Below are 18,814 nucleotides of genomic sequence, written 5' to 3' on the forward strand. Positions count from 1 at the left end.
CGAGAAAACTTAATTTACTAATATACAAAGCAGCAAATGCAAAATCAGGAATAATGAGATGGGGGGGGGGGGGGGAACACAGACAGACAAAGACAAGAAACATCGGGGGTGGGGGGGGGGAGAATCTGAGACCGTGAGTAGAGCAGTACAAGTCCCAGGGGGCCCAGGACCTCTCCATACCATTATTCAAGGAGGCTGTAAGAGACTCCAAACACCTAGCATCCTTGATACGGGCCAAAAGGTAGGGAATAGAGAGCACCTGAGTGCTCTTCCACTGGCGAGCTATGAGGGACTTATCTGCGGTACAGATATACAAAAATAACAAAGATAAGTTCTTGCTCAGGGAGCGAGGAGGGAGATTAAGGAGATAAACTAATGGGTCTAACGGGATAGCATGAAGGAGCACATCCTCCAGCAGAGACTGAACCTCTGACCAAAAGGGACGAATCTGACTGCAGTCCCAAAATATGTGGTAGAGGGTACCCACATCAGAGAGGCATCTCCAACACGTGGAAGGGATAGTGGGGTTCAAGGCATGGAGGAGAGCCGGGGTGTGACACCAGTGGAATAAAATTTTATACTGGGTCTCTCGATAAGTAATGCACGTAGAAGACTTAATAGCACGTGACCAAATAATCTGCCACTGAGATAACTACCTTCCCAGGTCAGATGACCACTTAGTCATGTATCTGTTGATCTGGGGGTCCCGTCCCTTCAGGGAGGACAACAGTCGATAAATATCAGAAATCAGTCCCCTGGTAGAGGTGCCAGCACACCTCAAGACAGTCTCTCAAAGCCGGTGGGGACGGAGACCCGCAGAGCCCCAAACAGTGAGAAAGAAGAGCTAAATCTGCTGAGAGTGGAACCACTCTGACTTAGGCATGTGTAAGGTGGAAGTAAAATAGTTGAAGGTCCTGAGCTCCACAGAGAAAGGGTCAACAAGGTCAGCCACATGAAACAAGCCCAGTCCACCCCAAGAGTGTACCAAGCGGGGCCCCAGCCCCTACGGGAGGAGTGGGTTATAGAGAAAGGAGACCATGGAGGAGCGAGGTGAAGCAAGTGGAAACAATCTTCTGCATGAGGCCCAGATGGATCTGGTAAGTTGAATAGGGCCCAGGTGAGGTAGGAGGGGAAGGGGACCATAGAAATGCGTTGGGATGAATCGGGGCCAACCACAATTTTTCAATTTCAACCCACCTGGTAAATGCACAGGGGGCAGCCCAAAACGGAACAGAGCACAGGTGAGTAGCCCAATAATAATGTAGGAGGTGTGGGACCCCGAGACCCCCTTCAACCTTACCCGCTAGCATAACGGAACGGGGTATGCGGTGACGCTTCCGGTTCCATATAAAAATGGCCATCTGAAGGGATCGAAGCTCAGAGCGAGGAACAGTGACAGGGAGAGTTTCAAAGAAATACAGACGTTTGGGAAGGATGGTCATTGTAACCGCCGTGATACGGCCCATAAGGGAGATATGTGACTTGGAGTAATGTTGACGTCACATTAAAGAAAAAATAGGAGTAACACGATATAAAATAAAGCATTGAATGCAGTATAAGATAATGCTTTATACTCAGAAGACAATAAAATGAAAAACATTTCTCTGATAGGGCACAATAGTAAGTATGCCGTTCCAGACCATGAAATTCAAAGGCTGGTGTACTAATGTATCTTTATTCATGGCACGGTTTATCATTAACACGTTCTAACCATACAAGTGCAAACTACGCACCGTTACTTCTAGTTGTCAGAGGTTACAAACCACAAAATAAGCAATGTGATATTACAGCGCACACTGTATATGTTGCCCTGCACAATTGTTCTTGCACAATAAGTGCATAAAATATTACTTGGCATCACAAAACCAAATAAAAAAATATTTTATTGTTCTCGGATAAAGCAGTTAGTGAAATCTGAGAGTTTTAAGTAACTATCCACGTACTAGAGCTCGCCTAACATGAGCTAGTATTTAGAGATGGCCTTAGGGTGCATTCACACTGAGTAAACGCTAGCTTATTTTGTAAAGTAAAATTACACTTGTAAATTTTGCTATCCCATTGACTTCAATGACATTTTACAGGCGTATTTTTACAGGCGTATTTTTACAGGCGTATTTTTTACAGGCGTATTTTTACACTTGTAAAAAAATATCATTGAAGTCAATGGGATAGCAAAATTTACAAGTGTAATTTTACTCTACAAAATAAGCTAGCGTTTACTCAGTGTGAATGCACCCTAACGGTGCAGAATGACCACACAATCTGCCGATATGACATCTGACAAGTGCCAAACTACAAGTAGGAATTTGGTGTACAAATGTACCGTATTTTTCGGACTATAAGACGCACCCAGATTTTAGAGGAGAAAAATAGGGGAAAAAAATTTTCAGGCAAAAAATGGTAAAATATTTAATATATGGGAGTTGTAGTTTTGGAACAGCTGCAAGGCCACATTGACAGGTGACCCTGCAGCTGTACGGGGATGTATAGGGCGTTTTTTTTTGTGGGGCCAGGTGTACTTTTTAGATATACCATTTTGGGAAATGTTTATTGCTTAGATCACCTTTTATTTAATTCAGAGGCAAAACAGAGAGAAAAACCCAGCAGTTTAGCACTTTTGATTTTGACGTTCACTGTACATAAAAATATTAGTAGACAGGGTATTTTCAGACACAGGGATACCTAATGTGTATGTTTCACAGTAATGTTATACTTTTATATGTATTCTAGGGAACGGAGGTGAACTTTTATTTATTTTATTTTTTATTATATTTTTTTTAAGTGTTTTTTTTTTTTTACTATTTTATTATCCCCCGCCTAGGGGGCTTGAACCTGCAATCATTTGATTGCAAGTCCCATAGACGGCAATACAAGTGTATTGCCGTCTATGGGAGATTCTATACATTACTATCGCGGAGGGTCATACACCAGCCGCGATAGTAATATATATCTATGACAGGCCTGGGAGCCTTCATTAGGCTCCCGGCTGTCATCGGAACAGGTCGGCTCCTGCGGCCTCGCCGTGCAGGAGCCGGCCTGCATCACTAAAGGTATGGGGCCGGTGGGGACCTGTGGAGGAGGAGCGGATTTGCAGCATGGCCGCGCTACTGCCACCGCTGGTTTTCTTCAGCGGCAGGAGCGTGACAATCTGCAGGCCCCGGCAGCTAAGACCGTCCCCGGCATCTGCTGTAATAGACCGGCGGATGCCGGGGAGTGTCTTAGCTGCCGGGGCCTGCAGATTGCAGCGCTACTGCCACCGCTGGTTTTCTTCAGCGGCAGGAGCGTGACAATCTGCAGGCCCCGGCAGCTAAGACCGTCCCCGGCATCTGCTGTAATAGACCGGCGGATGCCGGGGAGTGTCTTAGCTGCCGGGGCCTGCAGATTGTCATGCTCCTGCCGCTGAAGAAAACCAGCGGTGGCAGTAGCGCGGCAATCTGCAGGCCCCGGCAGCTAAGACCATCCCCGGCATCTGCTGTAATAGACCGGCGGATGCCGGGGAGTGTCTTAGCTGCCGGGGCCTGCAGATTGCAGCGCTACTGCCACCGCTGGTTTTCTTCAGCGGCAGGAGCGTGACAATCTGCAGGCCCCGGCAGCTAAGACACTCCCCGGCATCCGCCGGTCTATTACAGCAGATGCCGGGGACTGTCTTAGCTGCCGGGGCCTGCAGATTGTCACGCTCCTGCCGCTGAAGAAAACCAGCGGTGGCAGTAGCGCGGCCATGCTGCAAACCCACTCCTCCACCCACATTCAGACTATAAGACGCACCCTCATTTTCCTCCGAAATTTGGGGGAAAAAAAGTGCGTCTTATAGTCCGAAAAATACGAAATACGAAAAATATCAAGGTTGGTATATCCAAAGCAATGGCAGCAAAGTGGTCTGCATCTGATCAAGGATAACATCTGCAAGGAATTTGTTTGTTCTCCCCTTATTTGGTGGGTTTCTTCTAGGCTCTTCGGTTTCCTTCCATACTACAAAGACGTATTGTTATGGAATGTGGATTGTGAGCCCTATATGGGATAGCAACTGACAATATCTCTGTAAACGTTGTGGAATATAATGGCAGTATATACGTAAGCAAAATAAATAAAAGCAAGGCACATAAGGATTCAGCCATGTTAACAGAACATTTCCACTATTTAAGAGGTGCTCATGAGTGAGAAATGGTACTTGCTAGGGATTCAGGGATAATAAACGTAACAGTGCTACGCAACCACTTTAGGAGTCACATGTGATTTGCAACCCCCATCTTTGTGTCCACCATTGCTAGAATGAGGTTATGTGATACAAAGACTGTCAATACTGAATATATATGCGTTTGTGTGTTTAGAGTGATGAGCAGCGTTACTTTTCCACCATACATAGTGATTTGCATTAGGCCAAAAAGTTCAACTTTGGTCTGACCAGAACACCTTCTTCCACATGTTTGCTATGTCCCCTATATGGCTTGTGGTGAACTGCAAGCAGCACTTTTTATGTCTTTCTTTCAACAATGGTTTTCTTCTTGCCACTCTTCCATAGAGACCAAATTTGTGGGGTGCACAACTTATAGTTGCCCTGTGGACAGATTCTCCCACCTGAGCAGTGGATTTCTGCTGCTCCTCCAGAGTGACCATGGGCCTCTTGGCTGCTTCTCTGACCAGTGCTCTCCTTGCTTGATCTGTTAGTTTAGGTGGGTGGCCATGTCTTGGTAGGTTTTTTTTCATTTTTTTGAAACAGTGCTCCTTGAGATGTTTTTGTTCCTTGGTCTTCATGATGCTGTTTGTTCACTATTGTTCTCTAACAAACCACTGAGGCCTTCATAGGTGTATTTATACTGAGACTAAACTATACACTGCTGGACTCTTAAATAATTAAGTGAATTCTGAATGCAATTGTATGAACTACAAATTATTTAGGGGTATCAAGAGTACAGGGGGGGCTGAATACTTTTACATGTCACACATTTCAGATTTTATTTGATTAAAATTTTGAAATCCATGTATCATTTTCGTTCCACTTCACAATTATTTTCCACTTTTTGTTGGTCTATCATTTAAAATCTCAATAAAATACATTTAGGTTTGTGGTTGTAAGGTGACTTGGGGCCAGATAAAGTAATACGGTCTACATTTTATACATTAAGACGGTCTAAACGAAGTTTGCAAACTGTGCTATAGTGAGATTGTCTATTCTTTACACCACTTATTAGTTGGCTAAATTCCACCGTAAATGTACCAATGATGAAACATGCTAAGCCCCACCCCTTTCCAAAAATGCCCCACTCACTTGTTCGACAAAGCACAGAAACTGTGAGAAAGCATCTCACACACTTGTTAAGCATGTACACCATTTTCATAGGTTTATTTGCACCATGGGCAGTGAAAGATTAACTTTGCGATCACTCCAAAAAAGGGTCCACTGTACATAGATATCTCAAGGCTTGTCAGTAAGGGTCATGTAGTGAAAGAGCCTGGTTTTTACATTCCTTTACACTTCAAGAGCAAACATCAAAAATACACCAGACGGAGATGGGCTCATCTGTACAGTTTATTAGATATTACATAAGTCAGGGTTTAAAATAAGAAAGAAAACAGGTCATGCGTTATGGTCTTGCATCTGCTAAAAAATACCCAAAATAGGAGGAATGTGCAACTACATAACTTAATGTATAACAAGTCACATCTTGCCAGGTTTAACCCCTTACTCCTGCTAAGACATTAACAGCTGTAGGAGAATGCAACCTTTTAAGAGGAATTAAATAATGTGTAAACGTCAGGCCTGAAGAGTAACCGAGTTCTACAGTTAAGGAGGTGCGATATGTGCTCTGTAAGGCCCGATCATCAGTATGCTAGTACCTGTTCCTAAAAAATCTAATCTAATACAATCTTCCGCAGAAATGATGTCTTGATTATATCATTTATCTCTGGCAAACTGCTGCAGAACCTGAACACTCTTCCCTGTTCTTTCCAGGGCCAGCTTGAAGAAATACAATATACAGAAAATGTTTCAGCATATACTGTAAGTGTAGCAGAAGCTCCGATTGTGCTGTGACTGTGGCAGGTCTGATCTTTATCTTCACTTTTACTCAGGTATTTATGTTCCTTCTTAAGGTGGTGATGGGTGGGGGTACAGGGGGAAATGCTGCTTGAGATAGGTATGATGGGAGATTTCTCACAGGAGTGCAGAATTTTCTCACAGTATTGTATAAGTGCCTGTGGCAAAAATCATTCTTCTGACAGAAAACACTCGGTGAATATTAGTAACTACCACCGTACAAGAGGAGAAAAGCAACCTACACTGGTTCATGGCGCTAAACTGGGAAAGCCAGACATTAATAAGGCACTGGTTGGTTTAACAGCAATGACTTGTCAATGGCATACATCCTTGTGGGGAGAACCGTGTCTTCTGAAGGCACTTGGAGGAGAGCAGGTACCATTCATCCTTGAGCCTCTGGTCCATTATGCCTGGAAATAAAACCAGCATCGTACCTTACATACAAGCCGGCTAGTCTGGTTTTATTTCGATTGTTTGGAAACCCCTTTAGAGATGCCTGGTCCACATTTCTGTGCACATCACAGTATACATGATTAGTAGAAACTTGCTGTAAACTTGACACTGAAGGTGTTAACAGCCATGATATAGTCAGTGCAAGTACAAACAGGGGAGAGAGAAATGTGCAACTTCCTGCCTGAATCAGAGGGTTAAAAATTAAAAACTTGAGCCAGGAGCACAGGCCTCTTGCACTTGTGTTATATGCTGAACGCTCGTATCAAATATGTGAGTATAAAAAACACTTAAACAAGTTAAATGGCTACAATTAAGCAAAGACAGAAAAGGGGACAGAAGCCAACGTGGGCCAGGCTTGTTCCAGGAGCCCAGCTAGAGTGGGATCTGCTTGATGCTGCTCCAGGACCCTGTTTAGAGACAGGAAAAAAAATATCAATTACAACAAGAACAGGTAGAATCTCTGTCTAAGACCTAAGACACAACCCTACCACATGGAAGGCTAAACAGTAAAATATAGTCAGAAATAGCTCCCTCTCCCTACAGCAGTCAATAGAGACAAACTACAAGTTGGAAACCACATTTAGGCTAAAGCCACATGCATGAGTTCTATTGGGAGGCTTTTTTTGGAGGCCGATTTTGAGGCGGATTCCTGACCAAAAAAAACTCAGTGTGAATGCGTAATAGAAAACAGGCTCTAAAATTCTCCCTAGAAAACCCTCTGAATGACGCTGGGTTCACAATAGCATGCAGAAGACGGAAAGCTGTCAGACCGGGTCCGGCCGTGAGTGCCGGTGAGCGTTTTATGCTCTTCGCCGCTAAACAGTTTTTTTTAAAATCGGACACAGAGTACTGCATGTCCGACTCTGTGTTCGATTTAAAAAAAAAAAAAACGGTTTCGTGGCGGAGAGCATAAAACGCTCACCACCGCTCACGGCCGGACATCTTTCAAACCCATTCAAATGAATGGGTTTGAAAGAGTCCTGCATGTTTCAGTCTCCTGCCTCTGTTTTGTGCAGGAAACGGAAACCTGCAGAACGGAGACTGGGCGCAGATGGGAACGAGCCCTTAGCTGAGAGAATCTGCACACATTTGTATTGTCAGTGTTTACAGCTGTAGAAAAGAGAATGGTCACTTTAAGTGGCTGTATCTCCAGTTTTATAAAAAAAAAAAAACACAAAAAAAACCCCAAATAAATAAATAAATAAATAATAGATGACAGATTTCATATGCTGCCAGTACTAGCTATAAAATAACCTGAGATATCACTAGTTAAAAACACAGTTTGGAATTACAGCTTTATATGCAGAAGTTCCTGCTTTATATAGAAATCACATTCCTTATAGTGTTTGTAAAGAGAGATATCGCCATTTCTCAGCTTTCATGTTATATCAGAACTATTTTTCTAGTTACAGCCATTTCAAGCGACTACCCCCCCCCACACACACACACACCTTTGGTAAATTATATATCTCAACATACTGCATTGAGTACAGGTGTACGGACAGAGTCTTCTCTAGCAATGTTTAGTTAAAGCATTGCTAGTGGGATCTTTACAGCCTGTTTTCTATTAAAAGAAAGTTAGATAGGTTAATTAAGTATATTACAGATATGTTCACCAAACAGCCCCTGACACAACATGAAGTGAGTAATACTTTAAGGCTAAGGACCCACGTTGCGGAACACAACTAAAAGTGTGGAGTTTCTTTTCCACATCATTTTTCCATTGCTTTTTTTGCTGCATTTTTCTCTGCTGTTTTTTATCACTCATATCTATAGGAAAAACACAAGCATTTCTGCAAATAAAATTGACATGCTGCTTTTGTCAAAAACACGTGCATTTTAGAAAACACAGCGTTTTCACAGAGTTTTTTTTCCCCCCATAATGTGTGGATTGGATTAACCAGAATCTCATTCACTTTACAGGTACTGTAAAATGTTGCGCTTCTGCAATGTGGGGCCTTAGCCAAAGTAAAATCTTACATACTTTGCTGGGTCTGTTAAACATATGTGTTTTTTTTCCTGCTATGTTTCTACAATGTGCAGCCTCAATGTGTCGTATGAGTAACAAACATCTGCATCTATATTCTTATGCAATACTCACATATTTAAAACATACAGAAAAAAGTGAAACCAGAAGAATCTCAGTGTTGTACCGTTTGCATTAGTAAACAGTGCCCTAGGGTATGGTAATATGGTACCACACTACCCATCGAGACAAATGCATGCGACTTATCACTGACAATCCATAGAGATGCAGTAAGAGCAACTTCATGTCCTCTTTATGTAAAACAACATCAAAAGAACAGATATGAAAGGTAAAAAGAAAAAAGTTGCCTGAAAGTTCTGCAACAGTTGAATCTTTTGCCCAAAATTGCCCAACAAAACCTGTCTTCAAGCCAAGCTTAGTTTGCTTAGAAGACAGTCTGGAATCAGATTCCTGACTCATCCAGGCCAGCTGTGTGCTCTTACCAAACTAATCTACCTTGTGCAGGATAAACAGCTGGCTGCAGGGCATTTCAGGGTTAAAATCTGCAGCCGTGGTAAGGGGGCAACATAAACAAACCTGTTATGTCTATATACTGACTTGCCAGGATTTCAGAGCAAACCACTTATTAAACTTCAGAGAGCAGCACGGTATACAGCTGGGTACACTGTCAGCGCTGTGGCTTTAGGTCTGTGTGTATTCACAGTTACTAGTCATCACACCCCGGCTGAAGGAATGCGCATACTTCAGATACTCAGCTTAATCCTTGCAAGGATTTGTGACTAAATGAGAAGCCTGATCCACGTCTATAGAACGGTTAAGTCAATATTTGTATCACAAATCAGACAGCACAGAAACAAAGTGTGCACATGTTCGGGAGTCTGGCCATGGCATAGTGCATAAGACAACCCACCTCCATTGACAAATAGCTCAAAGTGAGACTAATTCATATAGAACATACTCTACGCTCAGTAGCTACTTCCACTATCCCCGACCGTTCACCCTCCAGTTAGTAGTCACATCCACAATCCCTGACAGTTCACCCTCCTGTTAGTAGTCACATCCACAATCCCTGACAGTTCACCCTCCTGTTAGTAGTCACATCCACAATCCCTGACAGTTCACCCTCCTGTTAGTAGTCACTCCCACAATCCCTGACCGTTCACCCTCCTGTTAGTAGTCACATCCACAATCCCTGACAGACAGTTCACCCTCCTGTTAGTAGTCACTCCCACAATCCCTGACCGTTCACCCTCCTGTTAGTAGTCACATCCACAATCCCTGACAGACAGTTCACCCTCCTGTTAGTAGTCACATCCACAATCCCTGACCGTTCACCCTCCTGTTAGTAGTCACATCCACAATCACTGACCGTTCACCCTCCTGTTAGTAGTCACATCCACAATCCCTGAAGTTCACCCTCCTGTTAGTAGTCACATCCACAATCCCTGACCGTTCACCCTCCTGTTAGTAGTCACATCCACAATCCCTGACCGTTCACCCTCCTGTTAGTAGTCACATCCACAATCCCTGACAGTTCACCCTCCTGTTAGTAGTCACATCCACAATCCCTGACAGTTCACCCTCCTGTTAGTAGTCACTCCCACAATCCCTGACCGTTCACCCTCCTGTTAGTAGTCACTCCCACAATCCCTGACCGTTCACCCTCCTGTTAGTAGTCACTCCCACAATCCCTGACAGTTCACCCTCCTGTTAGTAGTCACTCCCACAATCCCTGACCGTTCACCCTCCGTTAGTAGTCACATCCACAATCCCTGACAGACAGTTCACCCTCCTGTTAGTAGTCACTCCCACAATCCCTGACCGTTCACCCTCCTGTTAGTAGTCACATCCACAATCCCTGACAGACAGTTCACCCTCCTGTTAGTAGTCACATCCACAATCCCTGACCGTTCACCCTCCTGTTAGTAGTCACATCCACAATCACTGACAGTTCACCCTCCGTTAGTAGTCACATCCACAATCCCTGAAGTTCACCCTCCTGTTAGTAGTCACATCCACAATCCCTGACCGTTCACCCTCCTGTTAGTAGTCACATCCACAATCCCTGACAGTTCACCCTCCTGTTAGTAGTCACTCCCACAATCCCTGACCGTTCACCCTCCTGTTAGTAGTCACATCCACAATCCCTGACAGACAGTTCACCCTCCTGTTAGTAGTCACATCCACAATCCCTGACCGTTCACCCTCCTGTTAGTAGTCACATCCACAATCACTGACAGTTCACCCTCCTGTTAGTAGTCACATCCACAATCACTGACAGTTCACCCTCCGTTAGTAGTCACATCCACAATCCCTGAAGTTCACCCTCCTGTTAGTAGTCACATCCACAATCCCTGACCGTTCACCCTCCTGTTAGTAGTCACATCCACAATCCCTGACCGTTCACCCTCCTGTTAGTAGTCACATCCACAATCCCTGACCGTTCACTCTCCTGTTAGTAGTCACATCCACAATCCCTGAAGTTCACCCTCCTGTTAGTAGTCACATCCACAATCCCTGACCGTTCACCCTCCTGTTAGTAGTCACATCCACAATCCCTGACCGTTCACTCTCCTGTTAGTAGTCACTCCCACAATCCCCGACAGTTCACCCTTCTATTCTGAACAATAATGAATGAGTCATTTTCACCACACAACAAATGCCATATAAAACGGTAATGCTGTTTTTCTCTAACACCTCCCTATTCAGAATTTGATGCATTGTACATAGTACGTATAGACTACTAAATGGTACCAATACAAAGTACAACTTGTTCTGCAAAAAACAAGCCCTCATATTCCTCTGCAAATATAAAATAAAAAATAAAATAAAAAATATAAAGTTATGGCATTTTGAAAATAGGGAGCAAAAATTAGAATGAAAAAAAAGGTATAATGGCTGTGAGGGCAAGGACTTAAATAAATGCATGTCATCAATGAGACGTTTCCTTACTTTTTCTAATACAGTTTGACCCCAGTAAGTTCCTCATTTCCATGTTCTAGCACACACTATAACGCTTTGAAAACATCCAAGTTATTGCCACCTCAAAATGTGATGGCTCATGGCTACCTGGGTCATTCCACATCAAGTGGACCAGTTTTTAAAATCGTCCCCACTCGACCTCCGATTTTGCTGAAAATTTATAAGGATGTACATGTATGTTTGAAACGAGGTTCTGTAAATTTTTAGGGCCAGATATCAAATACCTGGGGCACTGTTGACTGTTTCACTGGAGATGGTCGAGTGAGGAGCACTGGTCCACTTGACATGGAATGATCCACCTCTGAGACCCCTAGTAATCCCGAAAAAGGCCAAGGCTTTATTACTAAGGTACAAGTCTACCTGCTGTGTGGGACTAATGGCATATCCTAGCAATATGGTTTTACCTTATACCAAGGGAATATCCCTTTAATGGCAAAAGGACATAGAGGAGTTTGTATTTGGCTGCAGATGTCAGCAGGAAGAAATCTCTTATAATGGTGGAAAAAAAAATAAGTCAGGGAGGAAAAGTGAAAGCTGTTGGCGGACAATCGGGGACTTGTATGTTCATTTATCTAAGCCAAGGTTCTACTTTCATATAAACCCTATTTATAACTTTGTTTTCATTTACTAAATTTAAGGCCCCGGGAACTGCCAAGTGATGGTTTGCAGACAGGATCTAAAAAATATTACAAGTTTTTCCATGTACAGAAGGAAAATGTGCAATGTAGTATTGAAACATGGAGCGAGAAATTTGAAAGATAAAATAATAACTGGGAGACATTTTTATCACCTTTAAGTTTCAGCAAATCTGTTCCAATTTCATGAAAAATTTAAGTGATCACAAAACATTTTTTGATTAAATTTTGATAATAAAGCCAAGGTTGCGAACTTGGAGCTGTAAAGAGGTTATGCGGCACGTTCTGAAATCTACTAAGGGGCAGTTCACACTTGCGCCCGAAGTCCAGTTTGTGCATTCCGTTGGGTTTCCGTCTTCAGCCCCGGTGAAAATAGACAGGGGACGGAAACCTAGTAGTCAGTTTTAAAAACCATTCACTTCAATTGTTCTGTAAAGGTGACCGCCCACGTCCGCCTGCGGCCTGTCCGCTGGAAAACCGGATTTTTACCCGGACACAAAGTCGGACATGCAGGACTTTCTGCCCTCTCAACAGCCGAACCGATGCAAAGCTCAGGTCTCTGCATTATTACACAGCAGAGACCTGTGACAATGCCCTTGAACAGACACTTTGTAGGCACCAAAATCTTCAGATACCATGGTCTGGTACAAATATGGCACTTGGGGGGATGTTACCATTCACTCTCCCCATCCTCTACACATCTCCAAGCAGCCTTTTAAGTGCTATGTCAGCCAGGAACCTTATCAAGGCTTGCCATAGCAATATAACTGTTTAGGCTTCAATAGACATACAGTGACTTTACCACAGACTGCAGTATATTAGCACTGTAGTCTATGGAGCAAACAATCAAATGATGGCAGGTTAAAGCCCCCTAGGAGGCTTAAAAAAAATACCTGCAGCGGAAATGCTGCCATTTCCAAAACCGTCACGTTTTTGTAAATTGCAGTATATTAATTATACCTACAGAAATGCTGGTGGGTTCCCTATAGGTATAAGTGAAGCAGAAAGCGCACAAAGGATAACATTTGGATGTGGCAAAATGTATATCTAAGGAACTAAAACAAAATACATTAGGCAGCCCAGACGCCAGCTTGTAAGTACACTGCACAGAATATTAAAGGATACCATGAAGGCTCTGTGAATGATACAATAAAAAAGTTATGTTTGTGTAGGACCGCCCACTGGACTCTCTAGCCACATTGTGAAAAGGCATTTAAAACAACAAATGATAGGTTACACTAAATCTTCTCCACTGAAATGATATCTCAAGCTGCTGGCCCCTTCTGCTCTATAGCACGCTGCCCACAGATGGGTCAGTATGTTTGGCGCAACAGATTCTCTTTTACAATACCTGTTCACATGCGGTAGCACAAAGCCACATGTTTTCTCCTAAGCATATTATGCGCTATATCCTTGACATCTGTGTCATTTTATTTTCACACTGACATCACTGGATAAAAATAAAAGCATGATGAAAGCCAAAAAGTGTTTAATCAGTTCCAAAGACATTTCATAGGGGAAATAAGCAACGGGAAAAGAAATGATAGTTAAGGTGATGAAGAATAATAAAGCGAAATGTAAATGAACAATCCTGCAATTTGCTAAATAGGAGAATCATGGGTCACTTGTGATGTCACCCACCATGCACACTTAGGAGCTGAAAGGGCTCATGTTTGGTAGCTACTGAAGTCATCGGGACAGACAGCTGCCTACCATATGTGCAGTCTTCAGATGATCTAAACCTCACATAACCCCGGGTCAGAGTCACTGTAGGCAGATGCCTGGCTGCTTAAGGAGTAGAGTAGACTGGATGGATAGTTAGGGGTAGTACCATATCAGGGCTGGTAAGATCACAAATCAATGTCTAGATCCTAAAAACCTCCATGATGTAATCCTCAAGTAGGGAAACCTCAGATCTTTTTTTTTCTTTTTTTTTGCAACTGTAGAAATAGCAAAGATGTTCAGTTCGCCTAGCTAATTCTCATTACATTTATTAGTGTCACTCTTATTCAGCCGTCGTTTTGTGTGTAGCATTTCAACCAAGCATCAGTCATACTCAAAGTGAAAACAGCGGTGCCAAACCCGAGCAAGGCAACATCTGATGGCAGGTAGATACCTTTACATGCTAAAAAAAAAAAAATGGAGACAGGCTAATCCATGTCCATTAATCTGCATGTGGCCACCAGCCACGGATTTAGTGCTTAGTCTGCCATGGAAAATAGGGCATGCCTCTACTTCTTCCAGTGTGTTCCAGATATGTGGCCTTTTTTGGAGCAGATTTTGAGATGGAAGCACATTTCTAACTCCACTCTCAAAAAACTTGTGAATAGATTTTCTTATTCATTCACCATATTGAGGTCATTGCTGGGGGGTCCAGCTATCAGCGAATCTGGCAATCCGCTGCATCAAGGCGCTGCAGCAACTTCATAGTTTACACTGCTCAGCACACCTGCACATAGCACCCTTTCTGATCAGCTGTTTGATGGAACTAAGAGTCAGACCCTCACCTGACCCTCATCTGATAGGCCATAAATATTCTGAACCTGTAAAGCCCCTTTAAGCTTTATGAGAGTTCTCTAAATTAGTTGCTAGTATGCTTCATGTTGCAGAAGTCACAGAACCCCAGTACATATATATATATCGTATATACTCGAGTATAAGCCGACCCGAATATAAGTCGACCCCCCTAATTTTACCACAAAAAACTGGGAAAACTTATTGACTCGAGTATAAGCCTAGGGGGTGAAATGCAGCAGCTACTGGAAAATTTCAAAAATTAAAATGGTCGGAGTTTTTGGGTGCAGTAGTTGCTGGGTGCTGGGGAAGGGGAGGGGGTGTTTTGGTTGTCTGTCTGCCCCTTCCCTGAGCCTGAGGACTGTTTTTTTTCCCCCACTTGGAATTCAGCCTGGCTGAATATAGGGTATCTGCAGTGCTCCTATTAACCCCTTCCTGATGGAACAGGAGCACTGCAGATAACCTATATTCAGTAGATCGGGCACTGTCAGACACAGGGATACCTAATGTGTATGTGTTTCACAGTCATTTTCTACTTTTGTATGTATTCTAGGGAAAGGAGGGATTAAGAACTTTAAATTTTTTTGCACTATTTTATAGGAGATTCTATACATTGATATTGTGGCTGGTCATAAACCCCCTCACCCTCCTAAAAAAAAAAAAAAAAAAAAAAAAAAAAATAAATATTTTTTTTTTCTTGCTGACTCGAGTATAAGCCGAGGGGGGCTTTTTCAGCACAAAAACTGGGCTGAAAAATTTGGCTTATACTCGAGTATATACGGTATATATATATATATATATATATATATATATATATATATATATACATCGCACTTCTTAGGGCCTTTTTCAACTCTGTGGTTGCTTCAGCCATCTTTTTCGGTGTGGCCTGCTAGGGGAGCAGTATATCAACCAGGGACAGAAATAGATTTGATAGGCTGATCAGAAGGGCCAGCTCTGTCCTGGGGAGCCCCCTGGACCCAGTACAGGTGGTGGGTGACAGAAGGATACTGTCCGTGGTGACCTCCATGCGGGAGAATAAATCCCACCCCATGAATGAGACCTTGATGGCACTTGGCAGCACTGTAAGTGACCGTCTGCTTCACTCCAAGTGTGAGAAGGAGTGGCAAGTCCTTCATTCCAACCGCGACCAGGCTGTATAATCTACATCAGACCAAGCGAAGATCTCTCCGCACAGAAAACTAATGAGTATGACTATGAAGTCTTCCTTCTTTCTTCTTCTGTTCCTTAGCTGCTATGGACTCCTAGTATTATCTTCTCTTCTCAGCATATGTGTGTCTACATCTGTAATATATTACTGTGTATTATCCTGTATCTGTATTACTATGCTGCTGTAACACACTGAAATTTCCCCACTGTGGCACTATTAAAGGATTATCTTATCATATATATATATATATATATATATATATATATATATATAATTATATATTTATTTTTATTATTTTTTTGTTGTTGTTTTTACGTGTGGAAGAAATTTTACAAATAGCTTTGCACATGACACTCTGTATACAAAATCGGTTTGTGCATGAAGCCTAATACAATATAAAGCAATAGGTAATGATGAAAGAGGAGCAAGCCCAGTGGTAATGTGCACAAGGTACAGTGGATTCTAAGACTTTTGCCCCAGCCTACCAGACTATAAATACAAGGGGGCAGAGACAAAAGTTATTCTACTGAGATACATATGGGGCAGTGGGAGTGTAACTGGTTATTTCGGTCCTGGAATGTGGGTTCCAGAAATAAGGTCACTGAAGAAAATATAATAAAAATGAGAGTTTTACTCTTTCGCTACCAGAATGGCTTTATTACAAATGGACTGACTAGAGCCAAAGTATTGTTGATATGACTGGGGAAGGAAAACTAGACATGTCTACCAGTGGTTCGTCTCGATAGGAGTGACTGGGAATGTTAACACGAAACTGCCAGAGATATAGTGAGCTGTCTGAATACTAGAAGTGCGCTACAAGCACACATGGCTGTCTATAAAGGATGAAGTATATCTTACCTTAAAGAAACAGCTCACTCGTCTCCCGGAGGTTTCATCCTCATCTGAGCCTGCATTTGTGCGATCATCTCTTGCATTCTCCGTAACTGGTAAATACACAAAGGAAAAGAGCGATTCAGTAACCCAGCACTGGGGGGAGTGGAATACTAGTTAACATATAAAATATACTTTATAAAAAGACATTGTTCAAAAAACATATTAAAAGTGAATTTAACTACTAAGTGTTCATACTTCCAACGAAAACTAGACGCTGGCTCTATGAATTTTACGGCTCTTGATTTTTTTTTTTTAAAGCATTTATTTTTATCACGGTCTGGCCGCCGAATCCCTTGTCCTAGTTAATAAGTGAATTTCCATTAGCTGGGTACAGGCAGGAAATGTGCCCACCCCCACTGCTTGCCATGGACAAATGCCAACAGAGCTGGGACTAGTATGCTAAGATGTGAAGTTCTTAAGGAGGGAGGAGACCTGCCATGTACAAATTACTGCTTAGAAGCAAAGTCAAACATTTACCCTAAAAGTAAAAACATCCAAAGGACAAAATTTTAAAGCAAAATACCACCATAAGATTCCAATGCCTGGTAGTCCGGAAATCCTGATATTTGAAGATTTGAGAAAAAAGTAACTGGTCAGAGCAAAAAAAGCTGTTCCAATATTGGCACTTGTATATCAAAGGACTGAAGAGTAAGAGCAAATGGGTGCTTTACTAAACTGAATTTTTACATGTGACTTTGAATGGAAATGTCATTCAGATGAGTGAGGAAAGTCCACCCAAGCCTGCCCAGACACACAGATTGACTTGGTCGTCAAAATGAATGCACGTTACTTTTTAATGACACGTTGGAGTAGTTTTGGTTGCACCCTAGCTGTGGTATGCCTGCAACATGAGAACCCCACCTAAATGATCAGTGGATCAGTAAGGGTACGTCCACACAGCAGTATTCTACCCAGTACCTTTATGCTAAAACTAGAGAGAACGTACCGTATGTTATGAGTTTTGGGCCCACTCCTGGTTTGGGCTTATAAATACAGTGGCAACTGCTGTGTGAACGAGACCCAAGGCAGTTATGGTGAAAATGAAACAATGTACAGGTTGTATACAGACATCCCGCGGCCAGGGAGGGATTCTAACTCCTTGGAACTGCTATTTACAGTGCTGCAAATTTTCGGGAAATATTATTAATGTTGATGAAATGTATGTGAATTTTAGCAATGGCACAGAGTACTTATGGAGGTTCAGTCCATGGCACATCTAGTAATATTCACAGCAGATGGAATACCTTTTCTTTGTATTTATTAACAGGAATATTTTAGCTTTTGAATAAAATGCAATGTGCACTTGTACATAGAAACACTACGCTGGAATGTTACCCTCTGAAGACTCACCGTCCACCGCAGTCACTCCCATATGTCTGTCTGGACAATGATAGAAAGGGAACGGAGTGCTAAGGATGAATTGGAGAAATAAGGAGAAGCCCTAGTCTAACAGGATGTTCCCACGATGTTTGCTGCTGGGCTGGTTAAAAATACCTTACGCCTGGACAATGACATGGGGAGAAGGATGGGGCAAACCCCGGGCCAAGAATAACAACATGTAGTGGATTCCAGTCTGAGAGCGCAGAGTCTGAACCAGTGAACAGCCATTGACGTGACTATTTGTGAGCTAAACCACAACTGCTGAGCCTGCCAGGACAAAACAACTGCGGCCACTGTTTGCATTGAATCCTAGCTCAATACATGAGGCTGGACTTGAACTTAACAAAAGGAGAATCTGCCGGCCAAGGATGAAGATTTACCATTGTCCATCAGTTTGGGAAAAAACAATATGCAAACAAAGCCCAATACTCATTACAGTGGGCACAAATCAAGTCAGCCCACCTAAAGAAGTCTTATGTAATAGCAGATTCAACTAAGAAACCTGAAATAAGGAACTGATGAGACCTGAAACCTTTCTAGCATCTCAATAGTGTAGACTAACGTGGACGTTTTAGGGCATATGGACATCATTGAGGTGGGTTCCCAGCTAGGAGTTATACCAAGGGAGCCATTTTAGGAGAGCCCCTGCACATTCAAGCTGTCATGTATTACATGCTCAGTTATTTATCTGAACTCGACTACGTAATATAACATTACCCCTGTATCATCCGCTTTTAGATGAGGACTGCTGTTCCTATATGTAA

General features: G+C 42.7%; 1 protein-coding gene across 1 annotated transcript in view; it reads right to left on the reverse strand.

The window, feature by feature from the left end:
• Positions 1-5,443: 5,443 nt before the first annotated feature.
• The window catches only part of LOC142204551 (septin-2A), a 64,383-nt gene continuing 51,012 nt past the window's right edge, over positions 5,444-18,814 (reverse strand). The window contains exons 12-13 of the mRNA XM_075275868.1: positions 16,635-16,720; positions 5,444-6,894 (exon numbers count right to left, since the gene is read on the reverse strand). Of these exons, the coding sequence (XP_075131969.1) occupies positions 16,649-16,720 (72 nt within the window). The 3' untranslated portion in view covers positions 5,444-6,894; positions 16,635-16,648. The remainder of the gene's footprint in view (positions 6,895-16,634; positions 16,721-18,814) is intronic.

Source organism: Leptodactylus fuscus, chromosome 1, assembly GCF_031893055.1.
Source record: "Leptodactylus fuscus isolate aLepFus1 chromosome 1, aLepFus1.hap2, whole genome shotgun sequence".
NCBI classification, from domain to species: domain Eukaryota; kingdom Metazoa; phylum Chordata; class Amphibia; order Anura; family Leptodactylidae; genus Leptodactylus; species Leptodactylus fuscus.